Genomic DNA, 27,201 nt, shown 5'->3' on the forward strand with positions numbered 1-27,201 from the left:
CTTTAGTTTCTGCCAAAATGAGCGAATTTGAATGCTTATTGATCCTTGTTACTTTCGCTGCATATTAATACACTCTTACATATCTATTGTTCATTAGAGGGATCAATGGTACTTAAGGAATTAGATGTAACTACAGGGGCAAAATTGTAATGTGGCCCAGTTGTACTTACGAGCAATTTGTGAAGGGTCATTGTATTGTTGATTGGTTATATCCAATGGACATAGAAATATATCTGTAGTGCGAAGAGTGCAGCTGTCGGTCTTTAGTGAGGCAATTGGAATATATACTCATCCAAAAATTCTCAGATAAAAAGTATTTGGCTCATGACCATAGGCTAATTGTAATGGTGAGTACTTATGATAAGCTACTGACATAATGCATATAAGTGATGCTACATGCAAAATGCATGTCCCCATACAGATGTAGGAAGCTTAGCTCTCATAAGTAATGGTCTTGCAATTAATTGCAAATGTTTTATAAATGATTATGCTAAACCATTCTATGTATGAACATGAGTTACAGAATTTTCAATACTTATCCCAATTGACATATAATAATTATCAAAAGTTTAGGATATAAATTCACCAGCATTATTAAGATGAATGGTCTTAATTGTATAATCAGGAAATTGTGCTCTAAACTTAATTATTTGAGTAAGTAATCTTGAAAAGGCAAGATCTCAACTTGATAATAAGCACACGTGTGACCATCTACTAGTTGCATCTATTAATACCATAAAATATCTAAATGGTCCACTTGGTAGGTCACCATGAATTCATTCTAAACATGTAGGTGATTCAGTTCCTACTTTAGCTAATGATGGTCTAATTATTAACTTTCCTTGAGAGCAAGCATCATATGATAATTAATTAGGTTGAAGAATTTTCTAACTCTTCAATAGATGTCCATTTGAATTCTCAATAATTCTTCTCATCATTATAGAACCTAGATAACCCAATCTATCATGCTAAATAGCAAACATATTTGGATTCATGAACTTCAGGTTCATTGTTGCATATATTTCAATTACTTGTATATGAGTATAATACAAACCAGAAGATTAAGCAAGCAACTTTTCCAATATACGTTTTTCTATTTGAGGCAGTAGAGATAATATATAGATATTCCATATTATTCTTACTATCAGTTTATCAATATGATAACCATTGCAACGTATATCTTTAAAACTAAGATTTCTCTTTGGTTGACTAGAGAACAATGTATTATTGATTGTAAATTATGTCCCTCTAAGTAAAATGATATTTTCTATTCCAAAACCTTCAATCAAGTTTGCAAAATTTGATATTGTATTTACTTTTGCTTTCAACATTGTCATTTTGGAAAAGTATTTTTTATTTATAAGTATTGTGTGTGTAGTTGCACAGTCTGCTAGACATAGATCTTCTTTGTTCATTTTTGAATCACTCAACATATGAAAATGATTCATATTTCTTCATTAAAATAAAAACATTATAATAAGAAAAACAACACTTGGAATATACAAAAGATAACATTTACTAAAAAAACATGAAGATAGATAAAAGAAAACAATAACGTTAAGTCTAGATATTCTCAAAGTCAAAAGAAACATTTGATATTCTATCAACCGTGACAATCTTCTCTTCAGGAGATTCCAAGAAGTCCGCCACATCCAAATTTGTCATATGGGATGGGTCAAATATGTTATTATCTTGGTATGCAAAATTCGCTTCCACATTTTTTCCTTTTTCCTTCAAGGAGGCTTGATAGAGATCAACTAAGTGTTTTGATGTATGACGGGTTTTTCTTCAGAGAGGCTTGATAAAAATCAACTGAGTATTTTGACGTACGACAAGTATGTGACCAATGCCCAATCATTCTGCATTGGAAGAATTTATTTTCAACATTCATTAAATTCTTATCTTGTGGAGCTTTTCTTTTGTGATCATCACATTGTGTGGTTCTTTTGAAATTTGAATGATTAGAACGACCACCATGAAAATAATAATTATTTCTTCCTCCACCACAATCACGACCTCGACCATGACCACGACTATGACCTCGACCACGATTATTAACATCCATAGCATTCATTTCAAGGAATGGTGTTCTTCCAGTTGGTCGAGATTTGTGGTTCTTCATCAGTAACTCGTTACTTTGTTCGGCCATGAAAAGTCATGAAATTAGTTTAGAATATTGTTTAAAACCTTTCTCTCGATATTGCTATTGCAGGAGCATATTAGAGACGTGAAATGTAGAAAATGTCTCCTCTAACATATCAACATCAGTAATTTTCTCTCCGCATAACAACAATTTTGAACTTATTTTAAGTAATGTGGAATTATAATCATTTACTAATTTAAAATCTTGTAGTCTTAAATGCATTAACTCACAACAAGCTTTAGGAAGAATAATTGTTTTTTTATGATCATATCTTTCTTTCAAATTTTTCCACAAGATACAAGGATCTTTTATTGTAAGATACTTCATTTTCAATCTCTCGTGGAGATGATGACGAAGGAAAATCATAGTTTTTGCTTTGTCCTGGCTAGATGTCTTATTTCCTTCTTTAATTGTTTCTCCCAAGTTCCTAGCATCCATGTGGATTTCAACATTGAACACCCATGACGAATATTTATTGTCATTGATGTCAAGGGCTGCGAATTCTAATTTTGTAAGATTTGTCATGACAACACTATCACAAAACATTGTATTTATATTAGAAATTTAATATGTACTAAATATGCAAAATTTTAATTTATCAATTATAATAAAGAGAAAAAAAAACATGACCTACCTATAGGACTTACCTTTAATGAGGGAAACATCAGAAGTTCGTGCTGATAACGCGTTTTGAAATTGAGAAGCACAACGGGAATACGGATAAGAAGAAAATATAATATAATATAATATAATATAATATAATAATAAACTAAAATTATAAAAATTGGATAATATGAAAATTTGAATAGAACTTTGAAGTGGATTAACTCACCAATGTGTGTTTTTTCAAGATCCATCAGATGCCATATTTATAGGCAAAGTGGCAAGTAGGATTGGTCTTACATGGACACCAAGCAATAAGCATGAATAACTACAAGGTATATAGACAACATAAAGATTGACACATGACTTTTAGAACACTAAGTATTGGGCATCTATTTTTATAATATTTATAATAATCATATCTTTGCAATTTGTTTGTAGATTATCCTATTTTTACAATTTTACATTGTAGCAAAAGGGATAATGAGAGATCATTTTTACATTTCCTCTTTGGCTTTAAATCTTTAAATTTTCACTATTTTGCCATCATATCCTTTCATGATAGCTTCACTTATTCCTATTTTGTCCTCAAATTTTACAATGGTGTGTTGTGTGTTTGCTTTGCACTTTCATATCTCTTTACAATGGTATAATATTCACCAATAGTGACTCTTTAGACATATCATAAGTCCTAACTAGTGTTTTGATATCACTATCTTCGACGTGATCTCTTTCCACAATTGTACTTCTCCTGTGATCCCTTGTATTCGTTAGTTAATTCAAATATCTTTCCCTTCATTTTATTTTATTTCTAATTTCTCTTTTTGTGTTATGTTTGCTTCTATTAAAACTTTTTACTACAATAAGCTAGGAAAGTTGTTGGGGCGAGAGTCTACATTTACACCTTTATCAAGTATCACCATTTTTAAACCTGAAATATCATATCTTTTTTAAGAAATATAATATGCTTAGAGGGTTGTTGTTGTTATAATATGACGAGGTGTTTGGGGTGAGGGTATTAGTTGTTATGAGTTGAGATGTGAATAGTTGAAGATGAAGAGTTTTGGGAATTTTCTAAGTCCTTTGGACTTCAACCTTTTTGTTTCTTCTAGTATTGAAATAGCTACAACCCTATTTCCTTTATACACATCTTGCCCTAATATGGTTACAAAATAACAATAATACAAGGAATAAGAATAATACACTTGGCACTGTATGATAGGTGGAGAGCAAACCAATTTTTAACAGAATAGTGGTGATTCACCTCCTTCTTCTTCCACTTTTTCTTTCCCTTTTCCATTTCTATTTTCTGCTCTAACATCCCCCCTCAAACTGGAGGGTACTTCAAGTACTCCTAGTTTGGCTCGTAATGTATAGAAGTGTGTGTTGTTGAGTGGTTTCGTGAGACAGTCAGCAAGTTGGTCAGCCAATGGCACATAACGAATGTGGATGTTACCTTTTAGAACATGGTCTCTGATGAAGTGAAGATCAATTTCGACATGCTTAGTTCTAGAGTGAAACACCGGATCGGCAGCTAAGGCTCATGCTCCTAGATTATCACACCATATAGTCGGTCGAGTGTTTGACTGTAATCCCATCTCACCTAGTAGTTGTTGAAGCCAGAGGACTTCAGATGTGGCATGGGCAAGTGCCCTATATTCAGATTCTGTACTCGACCTTGCGACCACCACTTGCTTCCTCGAGGACCATGAGACGATGTTATTTCCTACAAAGGTACAGTAGGCAGCCACTGATTTCCTGTCATTAAGATTGGATGCTCAATCAGCATCCGAATAGGCAGATATATGTAGATTCAGGCTTGATTGAAAGTAGAGTCCATAGTGTTTTGTGCCATTGATATATCTAAGTACTCTTTTAGCTACCTGCCAATGGACATTAGTTGGAGTTTGAAGAAACTGACTTAGTTGGTTGACAGCATAGGTGATGTCTGGCCGTGTATGCATTAAATACTGAAGGGCTCCGATAGTGCTATGATATATATATGGTGCAGAGAAGGGCTGTCCATCAGTTTTTGACAATTTCCTGCCTTGGACAGTTGGCGAGAGCATCGGTTTCACATCAATCATTTGAAGTTTGTGTAGTAAATCATCCACATATTTCGACTGGTTTATCAGTAGGCCTGAGTCAAGATAGTGAACTTGGATTCCCAGAAAATACCGAAGTTGGCCAAAATCTTTCAATGCAAACTGTACATCAAGTGTTTGTATGAGTTGCTTTGTTAGTTGAGTATTGTTACTTGTGATAATGACGTCGTCAATATAAACAAATAGGTATATGACAGAGTCCTTCGTGTGGTAGATGAATAGGGAGGTATCTGATTTAGACTGATAGAATCCCCATTTGGTGAGAACTGAGCTGAGAGCTGTATTCCAGGCTAGTAGTGCTTGTTTCAGACCATAGATTGCTTTTTCTAGCTTGCAGACATGATTCGGGTAATGAGAGCTGACATACCCGGGTGGTTGACTCATATATACATCCTCAGCTAGTTTCCATTTAAGAACGCATCATTGAAGTCAAGTTGTCTCAGAGTTTAGCCGTGTGACATATCAGCACTGATGACTACTCAGATTATTGAGGACTTCACTACTGGACTAAAGGTTTCAAAGAAGTCGACTCCATGATGCTGATTAAAGCCCTTTGCTACTAGTGGGCCTTATATCTCTGTATTGTGCCATCCATGTTCTACTTGAGTCAAAATATCCATTTGTTCCCAACGATATTCTGAGACGGAGATGAAGGAACCAGTGTCCAGGTCTTATTTCTCATTAGAGCCGTGTATTCCTCATCCATCGCTTTTTTCCATTGAGGAGTTGTAAGTGCTGCTGTAATTCTGGTGGGCTCTGTTTGGGACCAATCTGTGGTTTTACTTGTTATCCAGGCTTTTGGTTTAAAAATGCCAGCATTGGCTCGGGTGATCATTAGATGAGTGGGAGCAGGTGGGGGTGGGTAGAAATGGTGGGCTGTGGTAGGCTGGTAGAGGTTGAGGTATTAGTAGGATGTGATATGTGTGGTATATTTGGACTGGTATGTCGTTCTGAGTTGATTTGAGGCAAGGACTCTGGTGGGCTGTGGTGAGATGCATATCCGGGTGAGGTTGTTTGGTTTGTGGAGTTTGAAGCATGATCTAGATGGTAGGCTGGTGTTGGAGTTACTTGGAGGAGGGATGGTGACTGAGGTAGGGTATTGAGTATCGGTTGAAGGCTCGAGATTAAGGACACAGTGATGGGAGTAGGTATGGGAGGGGTTGTCGCCTGGACGATCGTGTTGGACGATGGAATGTCCATGATCGATGGACTCTCTGCGATCGTTTTGTCTTTGGCCTTTGCAATCGGTCTAAACGATGAAGACTAGGCGATCGCTTTGTCTTTTGTCTGGGCGATCGTTCTATACGATGGGCGCTGAACGATCGCATTGTCTGTCGGCTGGGCAATCGTTCTAAACGATGGAGATTGAACGATCGCATTGTCTGTCGTCTGGGCGATCGTTCTAAATGATGGAGACTGAACGATCGCATTGTCTATCATCTGGGCGATCGTTCTAAACGATGGGGGCTGGGCGATCGCATTGTCTATCGTCTGGGCGATCGTGTTGTCTGTACTCTAGGCGATCGTTCTAAGTGATCGTGTTGCCTCAGCAATCATGGTGTCTTTTGTTTAGCCTGTCGTTTGGGCGATCGTGCTAAACGATGGTTGTTTAGCAATCGTTTGATCTGTCGTCTGGGCGATCGTGGTGCACGACTGGGATGCAAAGGGGAACTCTCTTTCATTAAACTTTACATGTCTACTTGTATAAATCCGGCCTTATGGACTGAGACATCTGTACCCCTTGTGATATGAGTTGGGACCAATATACACATATGGAATATTTTACTGTGATATGGTCATAGGTATAGGTAGTAGGCACACCCGAATGTCCTAAGATTAAGAAAATCAAGATTAGAACCAAACATTATAGTGACGAGTGATTTACCTTGCAGTACTGTGGTAGGCATGCCATTAATGAGATAAGCAGTTGTTGAAAACACCTCCCAGGATAGAGGCATGGATGCCTGTGCAAGGAGCATGACCACGGGATAGACCTCCTGAGGATGGGGACAGATACAGATCCAAGCCGGAGAGCATTATAATGAATAAGGACCTATTACATCAATTCCTTTTAACGGTAGGCAGGCCAATAAGCCGCTCTGCTTGTTGGAGATAAGGTCAGTACGGAGGAGCTATGCCTAGGACATGCTGTCGAGAAGATGGATAAACACATCTACAATGAATGGGGTTGCCATCCCATCCTTCCAATGTCCCTCGCAGTTGGAGCTGACACTCTCCTCACTACTTTATTTTATTATATAGGCAGAAGGATTGAAGAGAGATGCTCACTAATCCACAATTAGTAACAAGGGAATCTCCATTACCAATTGAGAAGAATTAAGGATCACGCTCTAATAGCTCCGAATAAATGAAATCTGTCACGCCTTTCCATTGCCTTTCAAGAGTTTGCCTTGGACCGTTTCATGGCGTGCCTATTCTTCTTATCCACAGGATACCTTTGTTTCCACGACGGCATCTAGAGCATTCCAACAAACTGACTTTTTGATCTCCGAAAGGAGGGTGCATTCTGCCATTTTCTCCCTTTCTTTTCTGTACAAGGGATCCCCCCTCCTGCTAGTTGGTTGGTTGGACTCTCTCACTAGACTCTTTCATATGACATCTGGTTACCTTGCTAGCCCTATACATAGGCAGGGTTTTCTTTTCAGTTTCTATGATGTGTCAATGCTTGCGCTCAACTCTATTGTTTTGAGTATAAGGACAGTACTTTCTGATTAATTTTGGACTCACAGAGATGGTGTATTTTGTCATACTCTCTCCCATTATCTGATTGTAGTATCTTTATTCTAGAATTGAATTGAGTTTGTATTAATTGAATGAAGTGTTGGAATGCTGCCAATGTCTCACTTTTCTATTTCAGAGGATATAGCCACACATATCGACTGTGATCATCCAAGAATGATATGTAATATCAGTATCCATCAGTAGATTCAATAGGGGTTGGTCCCTATACATCAGTATGTATTAATTCAAACTTATTGGATACCCGAGATTGAGAGTTAGGAAATGGTAAGGCACAAGATTTTCCCAATTGACATGAATGACAAAATTCTTTTCCTTCATTCAATTTTACTGGTAAGTTACATTCTCTAATAACATAATCTAGAGTTCTCACTGATGGATGTCCTAGTCTCCTATGCCAGACAGCTCTTGATTCAACTACATTTATCCTAACTCTGGATAGAATTAAGGCAGTCGAGTTGTTATTTTTGTACAGAGTAGTTCTTCGGCTCTTGATGTTGTCTTGTAGCACTTCAACCCCTTGTAGTCGGTATAACCCTCTGTCAAGCTCCCCTTTCAGTAGTGTTCTGCCCGTATCCTTGTCCTCAATGACACAACAATCAGTGTAAAATTCAATAACCACAACATTATCATGAGCTAACTTTGATATTAATTAGATTCTTTTCTATGTTAGGCACATACAGGACATCATTTAGTATAAATTCATTTCTACCATCAGATAAGCATGATTGACCAGTGTGAGATATGTGTAATTATTCCCTATTACCTATAGTGACCAGTTCATTACCTCCATACTTAGTTGGATTGTTGATGTTGTTATAATCTGGAGTGACATGGTTAGTAGCTCCACTGTCAATGTACCAGTTCGGATCTGTTAATGTCTCCGGTGTGGCTATAAAGGGGTTGGAGGGCTGAGATGATGTGAACAGGGCAGTAGTATTACTGTTGGGGCCGACTGACCCATGATTCCCTCTGCCTTGTCCAACATTCTGAAAGTATTCCTTGTCAAACCGATGATAGCATACCAGGGCTGAGTGACCATACTTCCCACAAACTTGACATGTTGGTTTGTTTGAGTTGTTATTTCGACCTCTTCCTTGACCACGAACACCCCTTTGTCCACTGAATGGATTATGACTAGTGTTACTGCCTTTGGAGCTGTTCCTCTGCTGCCTATTACCATTGAATGAGGGATTGAAATGTGGCTTCCCTCCATTTGTATTCCTGTTAAATGCTACATTGATAGAAGGTTGTTGTGCAAAGGAGCTATGTATTTTGATAGAATTTTGGTGTTCCAGCCATTTTTCATAAGATAGCAGTTCAGATTGCATATCTAACCAAGAAATACCTGGTTTACCTTGGATGCCTATGACAACAGGGTTGTATTTTTCATCAAATCCAAGGAGGACTTGTGAGATTAGAGCTCTTGTCGACACAGAGCTGCTTGCCTATGCTAGGTTTTTGGAGTGCATCTTCATCAATTTGAGGTACTTACTCATCTTCTGGCCATCTTTTCTTGTCTGTTAGAACAACTGCCTTAAGTAGTCTTCTACAGCTCATGATTGAACACTGAATAGTTCCTGAATGGCTTGCAACAGTTCTTTGGCATTCTCGTATCCCATAAGTTGAATTGCTACATCTGGAGCCATGGAGTTGTATAGCTATCCTAGCAGGAGTTGATCGACAACAAGCCATGCCTCATATATTGGATTAAGCGATTATTCAATAGATGAGCTGACTCTGTCATCACTTACCATTTGAGAGCTGGAAGTTGCTTCAGAGGTCGTCTGGATGAACATTGGTGGGCAGAGTATCTGACCTGAAAGGTGTCCTTCGAGCTTATAGCTTCAGAGGATCGATAGTTCGAGTGTCTTCCACAACATAAATTTCCCGCGTTCGAGCTTCGTGGTGGTGAGTTGATTCAAGAGTTGGTTGAGAGGTGGTGTGGTGAACTTTACCGGTATGGCAGGGGAGCAATTTCCGGTGAGTGTGGCGTCGGTCATGGGGCTCTGATACCAAGTTGAAGATGAAGAGTTTTGGGAATTTTCTAAGTCTTTTGGACTTTAGCCTTTTTGTTTCTTCTAGTATTGAATGAATAATGAATAGCTACAGTCTTATTTCCTTTATACACATCTTGCCCTAATATGGTTACAAAATAATAATAATACAAGGAATAAGAATATTACACTTGGCACTGTATGATAGGTGGAGAGCAAACCAATTCTTAACAGAATAGTGGTGACTCACATTCTTCTTCTTCCACCATTGCTTTCCCTTTTCCATTTCTATTTTCTGCTCTAAATGAACTCAATTCTGTGTTTGGGAGGCCAATTTTGTATGTTATCGATATTTTATACCCATGTCCACCAACTTTGACAGCCAGCTCTAGCCACATTCGACGACCAACTCAAATGACCTTCGACGACGACCACCTCCACCAACTCTGCTGACCATTATTTTAAATTATTAGTTCATTGTATTTTATAGCTATTTTTTAATAGTAATTTGACATTGATAAAAATATTTTTAGCATATAACAAACTAAGCAGACTTGTATATAAAAACACTTTCATGAAAAAGTTTCCAAACACACGAGTGTTTTTATTTTAAATAGCTTTTATCAAAAGTGTTTTGAAAATGACTTTTTGGAAAAATAGTTTTTCGAAATTAATCCAAACATAAGTTTGTATTGTGGCAAAAAGATAAGTACAAAATGGAGTTTGGGAGACAAAAGGAAGTTGTCGAGTATATTTACTAGATAGAGGATTTGGATGGACGTTTATATATATATATTGTGTAAGTGGACTTGGCCGTTTGTTGACATTCCCATATCATATATCGTTTTTTTGTATGATATAACTAGGCGGGAGAATATGGCTTATGTTACATATTTTTTATGTCAATCATATAACATGACAATTATTAAGTTAGTAACTTAAGGTTTCCTCACTTTTATCATGCCGCCCCCCTTTTCTCACGCCTCACCTCCTTCACTTCTTTAGGGTTTCTTCACTTTCTCTCACACCACTCCTTCACGCTCATTGCTCGCTAGCCTCGTCCACACTCACGACCTCACTCAGTCTCTCAATCTCTCACGACCAATATCCGCACCAGCTGTGGCTTATAAATAGGAAGATGAGGAGATAACGGCCTATCTCTTTTCGATCTTCGTTCGTATGTTAGGTTTCATCTCACGACTTGAGCATGAAGGAGGTGGGACTTATCCGTATGTCGAGCTTCATCTCACGGCTCATGCATTTGACATTCCAACCTTCATCCATTGTTTATCACGACTCACACTTTTAGTTGGATTTTATTTTATTCATTTTGATTGCTCTGTTTCGTTTTAATACAATTATTAGCTTCTTTTCTAAAGAATTTCTTGTTACCTTTTGTTTAGATTTTATTTTTTGATACTTTGTTTAGATTTACTAAATTTTTATCTTTAGATTTTATTCTTAGTTTTTGTGAAATCCCCTTATAACCTTCAAATTCAATTGTGAAAGAGTGGGAGGGGAAAAAAAAAGGACATCCTGACAACCGAAAAATACAAGAGTTGGATTAGGTTGGGTTGACCCCTTATACAAAACTGACAGGGTTGAGATTTGACCAACCTGAAATTTTTGAGTTGGTCCAAAAAAGACCCCTAATCTGATCCAACTAAAATCGTGTACACTCCTAAAAAATAGTGTAGAGATAGGAGGGGGTGGTTCGCTTGTGGTGGCGATGGTGATGTGGCTTGTCACTCAAATCGATCTAAGATTGGGCTGGGCATTGTGTTCAGAGACGACTGTGGTGAGGTGATTATGGCTTAGATGTTGTTTTTGAACGGGATGTGATTAGTGACGATTGTGCTGAGGTGGTTGTTACTCAAGCGTTGTTCCAAAAGAGATGTTTGAACTCTGAAGTGAGAGAGATCCACATCAACTGAAGGTTGCCATGTCATTGTGGAGAGTCATGAAGAATTATTCCTTTAGTGCTCCAAATTTCTGTTGGCAATAACAAACAAATATTCTTTCTTCATGTATTGGACTATGTGTCCTCATTTCATTAGTTGTTTAGTATATATTTTTTTATTTCTTTGAATCCCTAAAATAGGGAACAATGTATAAAATCGGGCATGCTGCCCCTTTTCAATGAATATACAGAATAAGAAGAGGCAAAGTTAAAATCACTCTGTCTATCGCTTAGTGAATTTGATTTCATCGTGTACAATGATCAGCTAAACGATTCAATACATCATTCATCGTTTAGCGCCTAGAGTCCATCGTGTACAACGAAAGGGTAGAAGACAGCCTCCATCGTGTAACACCAGCGTCCTATCGTTTAGTACGACAAAGGTAAACGATACTACTATCGCTTAGTCTTCACGACACTATCGCTTAGTACGACAAGGTAGACGATAAGGTAAGCGATATCACTATCGCTTAGTCTCTGAGGCTCCATCGCTTAGTAAGACAAGGTAGACGATAAGGTAGGCGATATCACCATCGCTTAGTCTCCAAGGCTCCATCACTTAGTACGACAAGGTAGACAATAAGGTAAGCGATACCACTATCGCTTAGTCTCCAAAGCTCCATCGCTTAGTACGACAAGGTAAACATAAGGTTGTCTTACATCGTTTAACCACGCGACTCAATCGTACACAACGAAGAGGTAAACGATACCGTTTTCATCTCTTTATATTTTCTAACTGAGATGTGAGGCCATTTGAATTGAATCAAATGTTGAGGATGTGGTTACAAAGTTTCATTAAATGAATTTTGCTATTTTCTCTTATGGTGTGATTTAGGCGAAAGCATACTCTTTGATGCTCAAAGTTGAGAATTATGAGTCTTAATTATGCTCCCAGAGGATGTAAAGAGTAGCCCATAATTTGCCTTATTAGGCTACTTATCTTGATTCTTCCATTTGGATTCTTGATATTCTTGATTGTTCCCCATCTTGTTGGGATGAGAAGGTTGGGTATGGGTTTTGTTATTACCTTGAGTATTTGTTTCTTTAAAAAAAAAAAAAATAAAAGAAAGAAAGAAAGAAGATTTTTAATTCTTTTTTGCAATATTAATTTTTGTTGTTGTGACAGGACAATCTATTTTGTTGATGGAAAACCAAATTTCTTGGTAATATTTTTTTATCTTTCAAATACAAAGTAATCACACACACATATAATAAAATTCAAATTGTGGTATATTTTGTTAATATTTGTTTTCCCCTTTCAAGTACAAGGTAGTTGTTCCCTAATTAAAAAAAAAAAAAAAAGAAAAAGAAAAACAAGGTAGTTTTTATGTTTATTTAATTTATAGTTCCCTAGATTAAATGTCATGTATCCTGCGGTTTACATTTCAAAAAAGAAAAAAAAAATCCTAAAGTTAATTTATTTTATCTCTAAAGTATTTCAACTATTTTTATAAGATTAATTCAACGTTTTAAAATTTTATTACCCAATATTTGATTTTTTAAAATTTTATTTTTATTGATTAGTTTGTTGTGATCATGTTATGAAACATGCTTTTAAATACACCGCATTCATTAGGTTTTTCCGTTTTGGGTTGTTAAAAAAATGGATGAGTTTATTAATTTGCCAGTTAATAAAAACAATTTCTATGTTTAGCTATTTATCTTGCTAACACTTAGTATAAGAATTATTGTTCATTTTCAATGTTCAAAATACTAAGAACATAAACACATTTAATACCACTAAAAAAAATTATAAAATTAAAGACTTCTCGAAAATTTTGAAAACTAAATACTCTATAAAATTCTCTTGAAATTTTCTGAAGATTGAAAACACTTCAAAGATAAAAGATACCTTGGTGATGATAAAGAAATTTAGAAATAAAAAAATTTTAAATTATAAAAAAAAATCTTTAAAACATGAAAAATTTAAAGACAAGTAAGAGATTCAACTTTAAAAACAAATGTCTCAACCGTCAAATGAAACATGCGCCAAAGATAAAGAATGGTCATACATTAGCTACACCCATAAATAATACGAAATTAAGTCGAACTCTATTCAAATAAATTTCATTCGTGGAAATATTGTGTAAATAACTACTATGAAATTTAGAATAATAAATTTGTCCAACAATTATCCATTTGGAGAAAAATGGTTAATTAGTCAAATTCATTACAATTTTAACTGAAGCAGAAATATCTATTTCCAAACATAACTTAATTGTGAACAGAAAAATTTAACCCATTTGGTATAAATTAGAGTTAAAGACAATGATTAGAAGAGACTAAAAAAACACGTTTATTAAAAATAAAAATAAAAAACCAAACCGTACTGTGGACCCTACACGAATAATGGGTCCCACATTTAACACGGACGACGGCATCAACGCGTTACTACGGACGTCGCTTCCACGGAACGGACACTCCGCCGATGTATATTGAATTTCCATCTACTTGTTAAACATTTCTGTATCTCCATAATTTGCAATTATTATTTTCACATATATTTATATTGTAATTATATAACACTAAACTTACAACAAATATATATTATTGATCTCGAGATCAAAGGTTCTATATTTCAATTTCATTAGTCAACCACAATTTAGTTTAATTCATATTTGTATGTGTTGAGGACCAATAGATTCGTGATTTAAATTTCTACCAATAGATTCGTGATTTAAATCTCTACCTCCAATTTGTCTAAATTTTGATTTTACTTTGTTTAGTCTCTAAATTTAAAATGTTACAATTTTACTTCGAAAATTTGAATTTTGTTTTAATTTGGATTTCAAGATTTAAACTTTTATTTCTTTATTTTTAAAGTGAATATTCACTTGTGTTAATATCTATTAATTAATTTTAAGAATAAAAACAATATAATCAATTACGTTTCTTTTCTTTTCATCTCTATTAAAATTAATTTTAAAATTCTACTTCATAATTGTTTTGAATTAGTTAATAGACATTATCATAAAATATTAAAGTTAGTATTTAGATCCAAAATTTAAGGAAAAAAAACATAGTTCTTCTAAAAAAAAATTAAATTTGCTAAGCTTTCATCATTACACTATTTCTTCTCAAGTAATTATTTGATAGGGTTAAATCAATGTAACTAATGATTTAATATGAACAAGGAAAAAAAAAAGAAAATAAATTAAAATTTTATTTAAAATATGTATTAAATGGTTATTAGGAATAACACATTAGACTCTACCATCATTATAGTTACATTCAAAAGATATTAAATGGACGAACTATAATGTCTTTATTTTTAATAATAATTTAATTAAGTATAATATATTAATTAATTGTCGTTATATATACAAATTAGATAGAAGAATTTCTTTTTATAAGAAATTATGTTTGATGTTTTAAATCTCCACCTCAATTTAAAAATAAATAGATGGGGTTTAATTCAATTTTTTTTTTTTAAGTTTTATATAACTTTTGCATTGGAGACAATTTTTAGGGCAAATACTCTCCCTCTTCTTTCCCTTTCCACTCAGGCTTTTGAAATATGTTTTTTTTTATATAATTTTTGCTTTTGAATACTTAACGGTGTAAATTTTCCGGCCACCTTGTTTTGTTTCATTCTCCACCCACCGAGATCCACCACCGTCATCACCGCCGCCGCCGCCGCCTCTCTCTCTCATAATATTATTTTATTGGAACGCTACATTCACAATAAAACCTCTTTCTCATTCCCAATCTCCTCCTCTTTCTCTCTCTCTTTCTCTCTAGTCTTCATTCAGCAGTTTCTCTCTCTCTCTCTCTCTCTCTCTCTCTCTCTCTCTCTCTCCAACCTGGTCTTACTCCTTCACACCCAACCAGGGCCGTCGTCTATCGCATATCTCGCCGGAGAGAGAGAGAAAAACGAAGAGTGCGGAGACGGAGACGGAGACCGAGATACTTTGAAGATCATGGCTCAGCCTTCCAACGGTGCTGATCTCAATCCACAAGCCCCTCATCCTCACCACCACCAATGGTTTCAACAACAGCAACAGTATCAACAGCAATGGATGGCGATGCAGTACCCTGCCGCCGCCATGGCCATGATGCACCAACAGCAGATGATGATGTATCCTCCTCAGCATTACATGGCGTATTCTCACCATCCTTATCAACAGCAGCAACAGCAACATCAACAGCCGTCGCAGCAGCAGCATCAGCAAGCTCAGTCGCAACGACCTCGCAGACAGGGGTCAACGGACGAGGTTAAGACGCTTTGGATTGGTGACCTTCAACCCTGGATGGACGAGACCTACCTCAATAATTGTTTCGCTCACACCGGCGAGGTCTAAACTTACTTATCGTATTGAGCTTTTATTTTTGACGTCTCTCTACCTATAATTGTTTTTTGAGTTTCTGTAGATCGTTTTGACACTTTCTATAATGAGATCGATCAGATTTCTTTATCATTTTTCTCGCTTACGCGTTCTAGAATTGATTTGAAGTCTGTGAATCTGTGCTTGTTGGCATTATTATTGCTGCATCTTATATTGTTCTGCAATTGGATTGGTGGTCCAAAACGAGTCTAGCCAATGCGAGAAGAATTGTTACTAAAGAGGGGATAAATCTTAGATTAATTTATTGTTGTATGAACGTCTCTCTTTTTCCTTCCATCGACTCAAAAGGGACTGGGACTCGTAATTTTAACATTAGAATGTGCTTTACTATACCTCTGTCCTTTTTTTTTGACACTTCAATTGTCCTTGATATCTTAATGATGGAGGCAATTAGATCACAACTAAATTAAGTGCAATGAGTGACATTTCATATACAAGTAGTTTAGATTGTCAGAACTGAGGATGTACACTACTATAGTCATGATCTGGTCATATGCAATGAGATGGAATAGTTGGGATTATAACTTTGATTTTTAGCTGCTAGAGACATAGCTATCTTATCTCCCACTTCATTCATACCCTTTATAATGCTATTGAAATTTATGTTTCCTTCCTCATGATTCATGAAATGCGTATCCTTTTAATTTTTTTTAAGAAAAAAATGTGTATTTTTTTAGTTTAAGTTGAAATAACGTGTGTTCTTCTCGAGTTTCTTGTCTTAAAATAACTCATGCCTAAATTTCTTCAAACAATTTGTCTTCAGTGTCATCGAATACTCTTTTGACGGAATTAGTGTATAGAAATGTATAAGTATAATTGTTATTATGCTTAATTCATCCGGGCAGCAATTTTGAGTGACATATTGTTTGCTTCTGATTCTGGTTTATATTGGTCAATGTTTATATGGATTCGTGCAGACTGTGTTTTACATTTCCCCTTGTCTAAATTGATCTCTATCAAGAACATCTTTTTTGGTCTTCAGTTGACTGAACTGTTTGAGATCACGCAGGTTTTCTCTGTTAAGGTTATATGCAATAAGCAAACTGGTCAATCTGAGGGCTATGGTTTTGTTGAGTTCTACTCGCATGCAACAGCTGATAAAATATTGCAGAATTATAATGGTGCTATAATGCCTAACACAGATCTGCCTTTCCGTCTCAATTGGGCAACCTTTAGTTCAAATGATAGGCGACCGGACACTGGTTCTGACCTATCGATATTTGTTGGTGATTTGGCTGCCGATGTGACTGATGCTATGCTGCAAGAAACTTTTTCTAGTAGATATGCATCTGTTAAAGGAGCAAAGGTGGTTATTGATTCAAACTCAGGTCGTTCAAAAGGTTATGGCTTTGTCAGGTTTGGTGATGAAAATGAAAGAACAAGGGCTATGACGGAAATGAACGGAATATATTGTTCAAGTAGACCCATGCGCATTGGTGTTGCAACACCAAAGAAAGCATCTGGATATCAACAAGGTTATGCCTCACAAGGTTAGTCTTGTTCTTCTGGCATCAGTGCTGGGTGTTGTTTCTAAGGAATTGAAAATCTAGAAATCATCATTAACTATCTTACAGCCTTCATGAATGAATGAGCTAATGTACCCCTATCCCTAGCACACACAGGCCTGAAAAAAAAAAAAGAATAAAAAATACAGAACCCAAAAAGGTATACCAAAATTACCATTCAAAGTTGTCCTATTTTCAAGCAACAAGGTTAATTGATAAAAAGAGGATGGTTATTACAGAAGTTTGTCACGTACAGCAGTAGAATTGTCTGCAATGGTTCTTTTGACAGTTTCTTATTTAATTCTTCTAGTTTTATCTTTTATGCAATTACTTCAGCCACAAAAGGGTTGATAGTACTGAGGCTAGGGTCTTATTTATTTATTTTCTGGAATTCTGCATTCCATTGATATAATCTTTAGCACTGGGTATATCTCTGCAATACACGTTGAACACTTTTTAGAACATGAAATCTATTATAGTAACATTTTTCAAGACTTTTCATTCTTAATCCAGTGCTTTTTTCCCCCACTAAATCTTTCCCCCTCTAAATGCTGAACCATCTTGAGATTATTGATTTTCGAGTCTATTGATGAATCTATTATTCTGTTGGTCATGCTTTTTGCCACATTATTCTTTATTATCGGACATCCATGTTGGATTGTATTGTAACTTTTTGGTACTGGTTTTTCTTGGATGGGGAATTTCTTTCTCCTTTTATCTTTCCCCTCCTGCTGCAATGATGAATGAAGCATCATTTTTCAAGAAGTTTAGTGAACCAGTCTACTGGCCAGTATTAATGTTGTTGGCTGTATGTCAACTAGGAGAAGAAGTCTGGAAGTGATTGATGTTTTCCATCGGCAGGAGGAGGATCTTGATCATCTTTTGTGAGTTGCCAGTTTGCTTATTCCTTGTGGAGTCAGTTTTTTAAGGGTTTTGGGGTTGTTGTGGTGGGTAATAGGAATTGCCACCCTAGCCTCTATGTTGGAAGAGATACCGATGAACTCTTCCTTTCGTGATAAAGGAAGAGTCTTGTGGCTGGCTTGCTCTTTTGCTATTTTGTGGGGAGTGTGATTTGAGAAGAATAGAAGAGTTTACAGAGAGATTGAGAGGTCTTTGGAGAAGGTGTGGGAGGTTGTGAGGTTTATTAATGCATATTTTATGGGTGTTCATACATTAGTCTTTATGTAGTTTTTAGTACAGTGTTATTTTTTGAATTGGAGTCTGTTCTTGTAGTTATTAAGGACTTCTTTTGCGGCCTTTTTTTTTGTATGCGCTTCTAAATTGTTTCATTTCTTTTCATGAAAGCTTGATTTCTTATTTGAAAAAAAAGGTTTATGGAATGGGATTCTACTTCTTGTGGAGAAGATGTTCTAATTACTAATTTATTGTGAAATTATAAGGTGTAAATGTTGCTAAAATGTAGTTTTTGTGTTTTCAATTTGTATATGAGATGAGATGTTGATTCTGATGCCAATTTCTCTCTCTCTCTCTCTCTCTCTCTCTTCTTATTATTTTTTAAAAAATTTAAATTTAAATTTGTTATTTATTTTATTTAGCTTTGGTACTGGCTGGTGGACATGCCAATGGCATTGCTGTTCAGGGTTCACAATCAGATGGCGAGTCAAACAACACCACTGTTAGTTTATCCCTCCCTATCTCATATTAATTTTCTTTCTTTCAATGCCTACTTAAATCTCATATTAATTTTCTTTCTTTCAATACATACTTAAATTTCATATTAATTTTCTTTCTTTCAATACATACTTAACCAACTTGTGGTACCTCAGATATTTGTTGGCGGCCTCGATTCTGATGTTAGTGATGAAGATCTCAAGCAGCCTTTCTCAAAATTTGGTGATGTTGTCTCTGTGAAAATCCCTATTGGAAAAGGATGTGGATTTGTGCAATTTGCTAACAGGTATTCTTCTTCTGTTGAGCTTTCTGTCGTTAAACATGCAGCTGCCATGCTAATCTTTTTATCTTAAGAGTAATTAGTGGTTACAAAATGGGAAGGTCACTCAAATCGGGCACAAGTTGGATTGACCCATGAAATAGTCGTCAGTTTTGGCTTGCCGTAGTAGTTGGCCATATTGGGTCTAAGATCTATGACCTATCTGCCTGTGTCTTTTAGGACATTTTTATTAGGTAGCCTGCTTTTCTAGAATATTTGTGGACATGTACTTATTTTATTAATAATTGTAGCTATATGTTTTTAGAAAGTAATGGCAAGTGAAACATTTTTAAAAACCAAATTAACTTAGTAGTAATCACTTCTTCTTCTTCTTCTCTCTCTCTCTCTCTCTCTCTCTTTTATATATATATATATATATATATATATATATATATATATATATATATTAAAAAGATTTTTTTTCCTTTTTATTGTAAGCACTTATTTACTTAATTGATAATTAAGAATTAACCTTGATATTAATTGTAATAATCATGGAATCACTCATTGACGTGGGTTTTATTCTTTACCCTATTTGTTATTATATTGATTTACTTTTTGCAATATTCCATAATCATTATTTTTGCATTGTTTGATATTCATTATGTTAATAGTGTCAAGAAACCCCTTCCTTAAAAGTAAACACAGATGCCCTCAAGCACGGACGGTTAAAGTAGAATTATAAGTCAAAACTCTTCCGTAAATTCCAATCCATATTAAATTCATTTACATTTTCGTATAAAAAAATGTCCATAGGAAACAAAGAAAAAAAAGGGAGGGTACAAGGCCAACCACGAAAAGTTATGCTTGGCCTTTTGTTAGACAATAGACTCAAACCTACTGGGAGGCGTAGGCCAGAATCAAGCTGTGCAGTTCTTATTAAATGGCCTGGTCCAACTTGTTTGTTCACATCGTGAACGGTCATCTTACCATTTGAAAGATTCTAATTTCTTGCAACTGACCAACTGCCCCTAGTTTATTAGAAACTTTGAAGTTTTATAGAACTCATATCTATTCAGAGTGAACTTTAACTAATTATTCCCGATCAGATTAGTCCAGTACACTTAATTGTTTCGAGGTTGTGTTATCAAGCAATTAGGAATTACACCAGGAGTGAAATGGTGGATGGAGATTTTAGTACTTACTTTCTTAGTCCCTGGCTCTTGCCTGGGTGGTTTCCTTTATAATTTCATTTGTTTTCTTTTTTTATTAGAAGAAAATAAGTAATCAAGGAACAGCTAAAAGGCCTGGGACGTGAGAAATTCTCTTTCCCCTTTCCTAACAGAAGGATTATACAAGTTAAGTTGCTTGTGGAAGCAGCATTGTAGTATCATGCTCTCTCCAAATTGAAGCTGTAAACTTGGCCACTCAAGTTGGACACGGGGGTTTATTCTTTAATCATACAACAAACTACCTTTGTACGGCGAGTAAAATGAACTACTGAACATGATTGGGGGAAGGAATTATCCTATGAAAGTTCATTAGGATAATTTTACTTCTTTCAGAAAATTTCTGTCCCAAATCAACTTAGCTGAAATATTTCAAGCTTGCGGTCACTCGGTTTTGTGGAAAACATTGCCAAATCTGCAAGATTACATACTCAAAATCTTCAAATTTTGTAACTGTACCATCATTTTGGTTAAATAGAAAAACAAAATGATTAAGCTGCTGTAAGCTTGCACTCAATAGCTTTCATGTTTCTCTCTAGGTTTTGGTTACAAAACTTTTTGTAGTTATTCGAAGGTGTCATTTTATGAGATTGGATGCCCTTTATGTAGAGGTGCTCCTTTCTGTGGGCTGGTTTTTTGGGCCCATATATTCTTTCATTATATTCTTAACAAACGATTGTTTCTTATAGAAAAAAAGACCTCCTAGAATTTCATATGTCCGATGAAGTTGATAATTTTTTTTTAATGCTTTTAATGATTTAAGTTTGTAATTATACGTTGATTGCTAAGCTGAATTATTTCTGACTAGCAAAACCTTTTGAAAATTTTGATTGGAACATTTTGGATCAAGTGCTTCATACTGAAGGTTGTGCCCTTTTCTAAGCAAATGTGTCTGGTGCCAACTTCTCCAACATCACTAATGGCAAGCTAAGAGATAAAGTCTTAGCTTCTAGAGATCTCAGAAAAGGACACCCTCTTTGTCTATTTCTTCTCCATTCCTCTTCATTGTTATGGCAGATTGCTTTAGTAGACTCCTCTCTCAAAGCTCTCCCTCAGGGATTACCAAGGAATTTCACTTAGGAAGGTCTCCCCTATCCATCAAGGTTTAGAATTTTTAGGCCCTTTTGTATTATTTTATTTCCTTTCCCTTCATGAAGTTAGGTTTTTCAATTAAAAAACCACCCTCTTCAATATTGGAAGCTTTAGGGCTTAATATTGACCATGGAAAATGAGAACAGTTGGGGATAAATAACGCAGATTCATCCTTCAAAGCTCATGTGGGACAGATCCATCCATGGATTTTGAGTTACACATGGAGAAGAGTCATCATGGCCAAACTTGGCTCTTACCCATGGATCCTTGGCTGGATTCATTTGCTTTGCACCTCGTCTAAAGGTCCTTGGAAATCTATTCTCAAGCATAAGGATCGAACAAGAATTTGATTCCTGGCGACTCTTTCACTGGCTTTTGACTAGACTGTTGGATCAGTAGTAAACTATTATTTAAGTTATTTCATGCTTCCTAGACTCTTCTCTCCTTTCAACAGGACACGAGATACATGGAACACTCCCCACATAATTACGATCTCAACTTTTGAAGATGACTCTTCTTGGAGGAAGGTTTCACTAAGTGTTGGTGATGTAGGGGTATTTTAGACATTTGCTGTAATTTTCCAATTGTATGATTTACAGTTTTAGTTTGTTTTTATTTTAGTTTAGGTGTGAAAACACCCTTCTCCTTTTGGTCTATTTAAAAGGGGTTTAGCTTTAAGTCTAGTTAGGTTGTTAGGTGTGAAACAACCCTTTCCCTTTGGGTCTATTTAAAGGGATCATTGTCAACATTTTATCTACTTCAATAATACTTCTACTTTCAAGATTTCTCCGAGAATCAGTCTGCACCAGTGGGCTTCCCTAACAGATTTGCTATCATCATCCCACTTCCCAGATGATCCAAATGGCTCCTAGAACTTTCCAGCTTCTACTTGGTCTGCTTTCTCTCCAATGAATTGATTAAAAAACAATGTTGTTCTTTCCCCTCTCTTTATAGTGTTCAGTGAACATACACATGCAAGTTCCTGAAAAAAAATTAGTTCATATGGGAAAATAATCGTGAGAGTATTCAATTACACACGATATGATGTCGAATAGAAATCCAACATGAGCTCTCTCTAGGATGTTGTATCTTATCTTAGGCATGCAAGGGACAGACACACGAGGCAACCTATTCGTCAATTGTCCCTTTGCCAACGAATACTAGTCCTATATTCCATCTTCCTTCAAATGTCACATAGCAACGAATTGACGACTGCTGATGCTGATTGTGTTTTCTGACAATGGTTTTTTGGATTAAAATTTTAAACTGTATTTTGTGGTTGTTTAATCTACAAGTTATTTGGATGAATAATATTTTAAAAGGAGTTTTAATGGATGCTTTTCATTCTTGTTTCAAGCAAAACAACGGAATTAAAATAATACAGTTTGAAATACAATAGAACGATTAGTATCCTTAACCTGGGACATTCAATAAGGCTTCTTCTTTAGGCTTTAACAACGTTCGGTCACGCTCTGAGCTCTGCTATATTCTATATGAAGGAACAAAAGAAAATTCTAAAACCTTCACGGAAATTCTCAAGTCACAAATGTCGCTGATAACATATTAGAATTTTTACCTTTTCTCCTTGAAAAGCTTCACCAGGACAGGAGTTCAATCCAACATGAATTGCATAAATACCAGCCTCCACTAGACCTGATTTAGTGGCTAGAGCCGCAGCAATTGAAACCATAAAGAACATTATCTAACCTTAGACATGTAGCCAATGCTCATGCCTTTTTGGGTTCTCATTCCAACTAGGCCACCGATGTTCATCAACAATTTAAAAGCTGAAAAACATGAGAAATTTAGGAATTTGCATTGGCAACTTCACATTATGCTTCCAGTTTATTGTGTTTACCAGGAAACAATTCGTTCTTTTAAGGTGAAATTGGGTGCGTGTGGTATTTAATTTAAGGTCTATTAAGATGACATATGCCAAAATCACTCCTGTGATTGTTAGTTAGCATTGGCAGTATTTTTGTTCTCTGCTTGCATTCTTCACAAAAATTTGTGGCTTGGCAGCTTGCTGCAAACATGAATTTTTATATTACTTCCATGACTCGTATAAACCAACTCTCAGCAATCATTGTGGTCGTTTAATTTATTAGAAAATGAAGTTACAAGAATTTTAGAAGAATGTAATGGAAGAATTATAATGATTACTTATTCCTACAATCTTATCAAGGGAAAGTAAAACTAAAATTTCTTAGTGTCAAATTTACCCTTAAGAGTTAATTTTTTGAACCTTCTGCCGTAAAATTAATACACTCCATGAGTTATATATATATATATATATATATATTTACCATGTGGCTGGGAGGACATCTGTGGTTGACAAAGGTACATTTTGGATAAAAGTTCTTGGAATGATGTTGGGAATCTGTTTTAAGCTGGGATTCAGCATTTCAGCATTGAGTTGAACATTTTTTTCCGATTACTTTTGTGGTTAAGTAAGCTGTTTCAGTGGTTGGATTTAGATGATTAATATGATTGGATTTAGATGATTAATATGATTGGATTCTAAGCATTGTATTGGCTAGATTCATAGCGATAGGTTGATTGAGAGGTGTTAACAAACATGGGTTGACTTAGTGGTCAATAAGGGTCATGGGTTTAATAAAGGATTTAGAGGAAATGGGTCAATCTATGGTGGCTACCTACCTAGGATTTAGAGTTTCCTTGGTACTCAAATGTTGTAGGGCCAAGTGGGTTGTTTCGTGAGATTAGTTGAGGTGTGTGCAAATGGCTCAAACACTCACAAATATAAATAAAAAGGATATATGGACAGGTGTTTGAACAGATATTTAACTGAGAGTATTACATTCCATTCTCTCGTCCAATTACACGCAATTTTTTTAATATCCGTGAGTGTTCGGGTCAGCTTACATGCACCTTGACTAATCTCACAAGACAACCCGTACATTTGGATGTCAAGGAAACTCGTCTAATTACATGCATTATTTTTTGAAACGGAAACGAACTTTTCATTGAATTGATGAAAAAAGTCTAATGCTCATAGTACAAAGAGACGTAAAAAGAGCTTTAAATCAAAACAAACATAACTAAGGATCAGCAGGCGCACCAGGCCATCTCAACTAGGTTGACTCTACCTTAGTGCCCTCATCATATCCCCGAAACCAAAGAAATATCTCTAACATGCTATATAACTCAAATCAGTACAACAAAGGACTTAGCTTAGGACTTAATACAAAAAAAACACACTTAAGTTACAGAGATAGACACACCAATTACATGCATTGAAAATGAGTTTTTCCAAAAACACCAAGTAATGTGGGTACTAGTGGACAGCGCATGACCTATCTTCATACATTTTTTTTTTCATTTTTTGTAGAAAGAATGCTGAGGATGCAATACAAGGACTGAATGGAACAGTTATAGGAAAGCAAACTGTTCGTCTTTCTTGGGGCCGAAGTACGGGGAACAAGCAGGTTTGATCGTATGCCTTTTACTCGTCTTATGGATACTTTTGGATTATTAGTTGTTATAACATATGACCTAGGACCTTTAGAAAACAAGAGTAGAGATGGGATTTGATGACTTTGCATATAGAACTATCGACTATGACACTTATGTGGTGTGGGGATATCTGACCTTTCCTCTTTTCTTTTCTCTGTTAATAATGTTTTACCTATAAAAAATGTTGTTTCAGATATGTTTTTGGAGCTTTTATATCTCTAAGTTTTTCATTTACTTGATGAAAAGTCTCAGTTTTCGTTAAAAAAAACCCCTATAAAAATGACATTGATTTTGCACTTGTTGATTTCATCTTTAGATATTTTGACACTCCAATATTTGATGAACCTGTAGACCAACTTTGAATATGTGTCTACATTTATTGGATAAAAGGAATTATGGAGATAAAAAGAAATACATCGAAATTTATAAATTTAGAGAGTAAAAAATATTGAACTTGTTTCTTAAGCTAATAAACATACGAAGTTATGAACATTGTTGAATCATCTAGAGATATGTTTATCTAGTTCTTTTCCTTTTTGTTCCAAATCTTTTGACCGTCATGAGGCACAGCATCATACTGTTTGTAATCAGTTTCTTCAACCTTTTGATTTAATTGCGCACATTACATGACCTGTTTCACACTGTCCACCATCGTCAATCTGACATTTATTTTTTACCTCTCTTAGCATCAATAATCCTTAGAATTTGTGATCAAAAGAATTTAAAATTTACAGATACAGCACAATACAAAAGAATTTGCAGATATAGCGAAATCTAGATTCCACTTTCAAAGTCTATCAGTTATCACTAGGGGTCTATCAATGATAGATCATCACTGGTAGAAGTCTATTAATGATAAAATCTATCACCGATAGTGATAGATTTTGTTATATGTTATACACTTAATTATTATTCCTAAAAGTGTTATTCAATGCAATTACTTAAAAAAAAAAACCTCCTTTATCCTCTTCCAAATACTTGATTTAATGTTGGCAGTGGAGAGGTGATTCTAATAACCAATGGAATGGGGGACGTTATGGTGGGCAAAGCTATGGCGGATATGGTGGCTACTACTCTGTACCACAGCATCAGGACGCAAATATGCATCCCACAGCTGCTTCAGTTAATGGCTCATCTTGAGAAAAGAAGAATATGGCAGCCATTGGCCATTACCACCATCGAATCGAAATCCGAGCCTTCAAAACACAAATCTCTTAGCTATAAATATATATAAACTTCATAATAGAGGGAGAACTTATTTAAGTTGTGGTTAGCCGAATCTTTATTTACTGAATCATATGGCTTGTTAACATTATTACTGCCTTCCCGGAGTCTTTTAGACTGCTTGTAGCTAGCTCATCTGAACAATTTTGGGGTATGTAGGTGGATATTTCTTGGCTGAGAGGGTATTTTTTTTAAAGATTAAATTTACAGATTATAATTATTATTTTTTCATCTATAGGGTGCTTTGATTGAACCATAATCCTAAGAATATCTTATTGACATGGAATCCTTGGAATTGTAGTGTTGTTCCATTATTCAGATTTTGAAAAGAATAGGTTATTTATTAGGTCTCCTGAATTATTTATCTTTGATTGTAGTTACTTTTGATTTCAAATGAAGTCCAATCCTTTCTTTATTTCAATGACTGAAATATTGGCTGGTCTAGTAGCATTGGATGCTTTGATTTGCATTGGATGCTTTCTTAAATAAATGAGGTTTCTAGAATTATTGGTTTTATACCTTTTTTTCACTTAAAAAATTAAATTCATTCTGGGTTAAAATTCAATGTTGGCCACATTGGATCTTAAATCTCAAATTTATTAATTTTTTTTTTATAGTATTTTGTTTTGGTTTATAAACTTTTATTAGGTGTTTCTTTTAGTTTTAAAATTATAAAAACTAACCTTTTTGTTCATTATTGTTATTATGTCGAAAATTTAAAAGAATGCATGTGTTGATTTTACGTGGGCAAGTGAAATTTATAAATAATGAATTGATAAAATAAAGGTCTCTCTTCAAATATGGCTTAAATAAATAGGTTTAATTACACAATTATAATTTTTCTATTTTTTAGATTCATAGCGTAATGG

The 27,201-nt window shown here is 35.2% G+C and overlaps 1 protein-coding gene and 1 pseudogene across 1 annotated transcript; one reads left to right on the forward strand and one right to left on the reverse strand.

Moving 5' to 3' along the window:
• Positions 1 to 1,854: 1,854 nt before the first annotated feature.
• Positions 1,855 to 2,668, reverse strand: LOC150033463 (uncharacterized; annotated as a pseudogene).
• A 12,229-nt stretch (positions 2,669 to 14,897) lies between these two features.
• Positions 14,898 to 26,618, forward strand: LOC120088053 (polyadenylate-binding protein RBP47). The gene is made up of 6 exons (XM_039045083.2): positions 14,898 to 15,863; positions 16,924 to 17,404; positions 18,976 to 19,055; positions 19,207 to 19,337; positions 24,984 to 25,080; positions 26,105 to 26,618. The coding sequence occupies exons 1-6, from the start codon at positions 15,489 to 15,491 to the stop codon at positions 26,246 to 26,248; spliced, it is 1,308 nt and encodes a 435-aa protein (XP_038901011.2). The 5' UTR covers positions 14,898 to 15,488; the 3' UTR covers positions 26,249 to 26,618.
• The last annotated feature ends 583 nt before the right edge of the window (positions 26,619 to 27,201 follow it).

This window comes from Benincasa hispida, chromosome 10 (genome assembly GCF_027475165.1).
Source record: "Benincasa hispida cultivar pf3 chromosome 10, pf3_genome.v1.1, whole genome shotgun sequence".
NCBI classification, from domain to species: Eukaryota; Viridiplantae; Streptophyta; class Magnoliopsida; order Cucurbitales; family Cucurbitaceae; genus Benincasa; species Benincasa hispida.